General features: G+C 46.7%; 1 protein-coding gene across 1 annotated transcript; it reads left to right on the top strand.

The window, feature by feature from the left end:
- The first annotated feature begins 1,049 nt into the window (after positions 1–1,049).
- On the top strand, positions 1,050–2,138 carry LOC144102684 (protein roadkill-like). Its single transcript, XM_077635884.1, has one exon. It carries the CDS (start codon positions 1,050–1,052, stop codon positions 2,136–2,138), a length of 1,089 nt encoding a protein of 362 aa, XP_077492010.1.
- Positions 2,139–3,099: the final 961 nt, after the last annotated feature.

Below are 3,099 nucleotides of genomic sequence, written 5' to 3'. Positions count from 1 at the left end.
ATTAGCTATCGCATCATACCCTTAAGCTGAAGCTTAAGTGCCCCTCCAATGCTATCCGCTTGCCTCCTACTACTGGTCTTGCAGTCGTGTTGTTACTTGTCTGTTACTTTCGTGTGTGCGCTCGTCGATGCTGGTAAAGAAGAACCGCCAAGAGAGAGAACGAACAGCGAACGCCGACGCAGATGCAAACGAAGCCTAAAGGTTCCACCCAGATTTTGCATTTTACATCTCAGCCAACATGACAATCGGGTGCTCGTTAAAACCGGACAAATGTAGTATGTAAAAGCAAATGAAAGTGTTTTTTTTTCACAATAGTGCATACTTTTTTTCGGTAATTACTGCTTCTGTGCATTTAGCCTAGTAAGGTTCGCATTAAAAGGTACACCGCCGTAAAATTAGTCTCGATAAAGGTTGTGGCAGATTCCTCTGCTTGTAATGCTTGTTCCGCAAAGCGGCATTCGGTGAAGTTTCCTTTATAACGAACATAAAAAGGCTAAAGACCATACAGTTTTCGCATGTGGAAGATCTTGGGCGGTTCTAGAATGCCAAGAGCAAAACAAGAAAATTTCTTCTCAGGAGCAATTTCTTACCAGCAGTTTTGTTTTTTTCGGGTTGCCTGCTCATTAACACAGTTACATGAATAGGATTGGAACAATGCCTCGTGTTTAGGGCGAAGGTTTAATTCCCCCCCCCCCCAAAAAAAAAAAAGAAAATTTTCTCCTGGGGATTCAGAAGCGATGAAAAAGCAGAAGGGAGGCGAAAGCACCGGTGGTTTCGGCCGCCGTACTGGTGTTATGCTCCCACGTGCTTTCCCTTTTTGTTAACTGCGTTCAGGTGAATAGCCACCCGATTCTTGGCCGATCCCCCAGTGTGGGTATGTGCCATCTTTTGATAGGCTAACAACAACAACAACAACAACTGGGACCTCCGAGACACCAAGCCTCGGTCCTTGCTACACGGTTGAGAGCTCCTTATCCTGCAAGGCCTAAGGCTCCTTATCCCCAAGCTCCTTAGTGAGCGTAGACTTTTAACCCGCGCAGCCTTCTAAGATGTGCGCCATGAAACTGCCTGAGGACGACTCCATCCCCAAGAGAAAAATCGCGAAGGATTCCATTATATGGCTAATCGAGAATTTTTCCTTCTGCTGGGGGCGTCTCGGACGAGAAATAGCTAGCTCCAAATTTCAGGCGCACGGTTCTTGTTACCTGGCCTTCCGCACTGGAGAAGATAGCAACGACGATGACCGTGAGTGCCAGTTCTTGTCTTTTTTTCTCCACCACGAGGATAGCCAAAACGTGACTGCAGAAGCAACGTTGTGTGTCGTCGACGTGAAGAACAATGATGCTCTCAAGAGCACCACGACTGTACTAACGTTCACGGACGGGATAGCGACCAGCGGATATTTGGGCACCATAACCAGAAGCGCTCTGCAAAGTGAAGCTGCGCAGCTTATGCCTGGAGACTCGCTTACAATACGCTGCGATCTGACTCTCGTTGACTACTCCGACGAGCACACTGAACGACACAGGACCACTTTGAGTGTCACAGACTGCCGTCTCTCGGAAGACTTGGGCTGGCTCCTGGACAGTGGCAGCGGCGCCGACGTCACTGTAACTGTGGGCGACGGCAGGTATCGCGCGCACAAGGCGATATTGGCGTCCCGGTCAGCAGTTTTTCGAGCCATGTTCCAGCACGACATGCTCGAGAACCTGCAAGGGCAAGTCTTCGTGACAGACATCGAGTACGAAGTGTTTAGAGAAATGCTCCGCTTCATCTACACTGGACGTTCACCGCACCTCGACAACATGGCGCACGCCCTCATGGTGGCGGCTGACAAGTACGGCTTGCTGACTCTGCGGGACGAGTGCGAAGACGCCCTCATTGAAAAACTCAGCTTCGAGAGTACGGCGTTCAGTCTCATCGTCGGCGACAAACTCAATGCTACCATTCTGCGTCATTACTCCCTGAATTTTATTTGTGCCAACCTGTGCGAAGTGATGAAGACGGACGGATGGTGCACCCTGGTGGACGACCACATAGATCTGGTGTTGGATGTGATTATCGCTGCCCTTCTCGAATCTTTCGAGGACACCATCGAGCCGCCTGCCAAACGACGAAGACTGTACGAGAGACGCTAAGATGAATATGTCCGATGCTCATAGCTCTACGCACTGCATAAGACTGCAACACCACGGACAAGCAAACGTGTGGTTCCAGACATTTCAAAACTTTTCTGGTCTTGTCATTTACCCTGCCACGGAACTCCTAATCTTTGACCACGCAGTGCGGTTTTGTTTCATAGCAGGCGTCAAGCAATGCAATGTGCAGCTGCCTTTGGAATGCATATCGCTCTTAACCTGTCACTTTGTTAAGTAATGTGGACATTTCCTTGTGACCAAGATTATTAGAACATGAAAAATGTGGTAAAAGAAAATAAAAATACAAAATGAAACGAAGAGGTCTGCGGCACCAGGGGTTGTTCAAAGTTTTTGAGCGACGAAAGGCTCACAGCTCTGGCCAAAAATATATTCACATTAATTTACTTCGTACCCGCTCTCACGTTCGCTTTCATGCCACGTAATCAAAATAACTGATAACCGCGCATTTATTTTTTCGATCGGTGATTTTATACAATTAAAGCAGTTTGCGTGCATCAGGAATGTCGTATTGAAGAAATTAAATTCAGGTGTCCAACGATATATGAGACAGATACTGCGCCATTTCCTTTCCCCAAAAAACCAATTATTATTATTATTATAAATTAAATTATTAGCACCGCAATGCCTGGTCACTTCAGGCACGTCATGCTATTTTGGTGATTTTACATGAACTGGAAATAAGCTACGTAGATTTCTTGTTAGGCAGATATCAACAATTAGTAATACTGTAAACGTGTCTGTGCGTCTACAAACGCATTTTCATTCTCATTTCTGCGGGACCGTGTGCTAAGATTTTGTGTCGTGCAATTAGTTTTACAGGCCGATTGTTGCCGTGAAATGGTAGAACAACTCAGAAGCAATCTCGTGTGAATCTCGTCAAGGCACGTCTTTTTTCCTTTCTCCTTGTACTCCCTCCTTTATTCCTTCCCTCTTCTCTTAG

This window comes from Amblyomma americanum, chromosome 8, assembly GCF_052857255.1.
Source record: "Amblyomma americanum isolate KBUSLIRL-KWMA chromosome 8, ASM5285725v1, whole genome shotgun sequence".
Classification (NCBI taxonomy): Eukaryota; Metazoa; Arthropoda; class Arachnida; order Ixodida; family Ixodidae; genus Amblyomma; species Amblyomma americanum.
This window is presented reverse-complemented; position numbering and strand designations above follow the sequence as displayed.

Coding starts and splice junctions, on each gene's coding strand:
- LOC144102684 (XM_077635884.1), top strand. CDS start 1,050: ATGTGCGCCATGAAACTGCCTGAGGACGACTCCATCCCCAAGAGAAAA.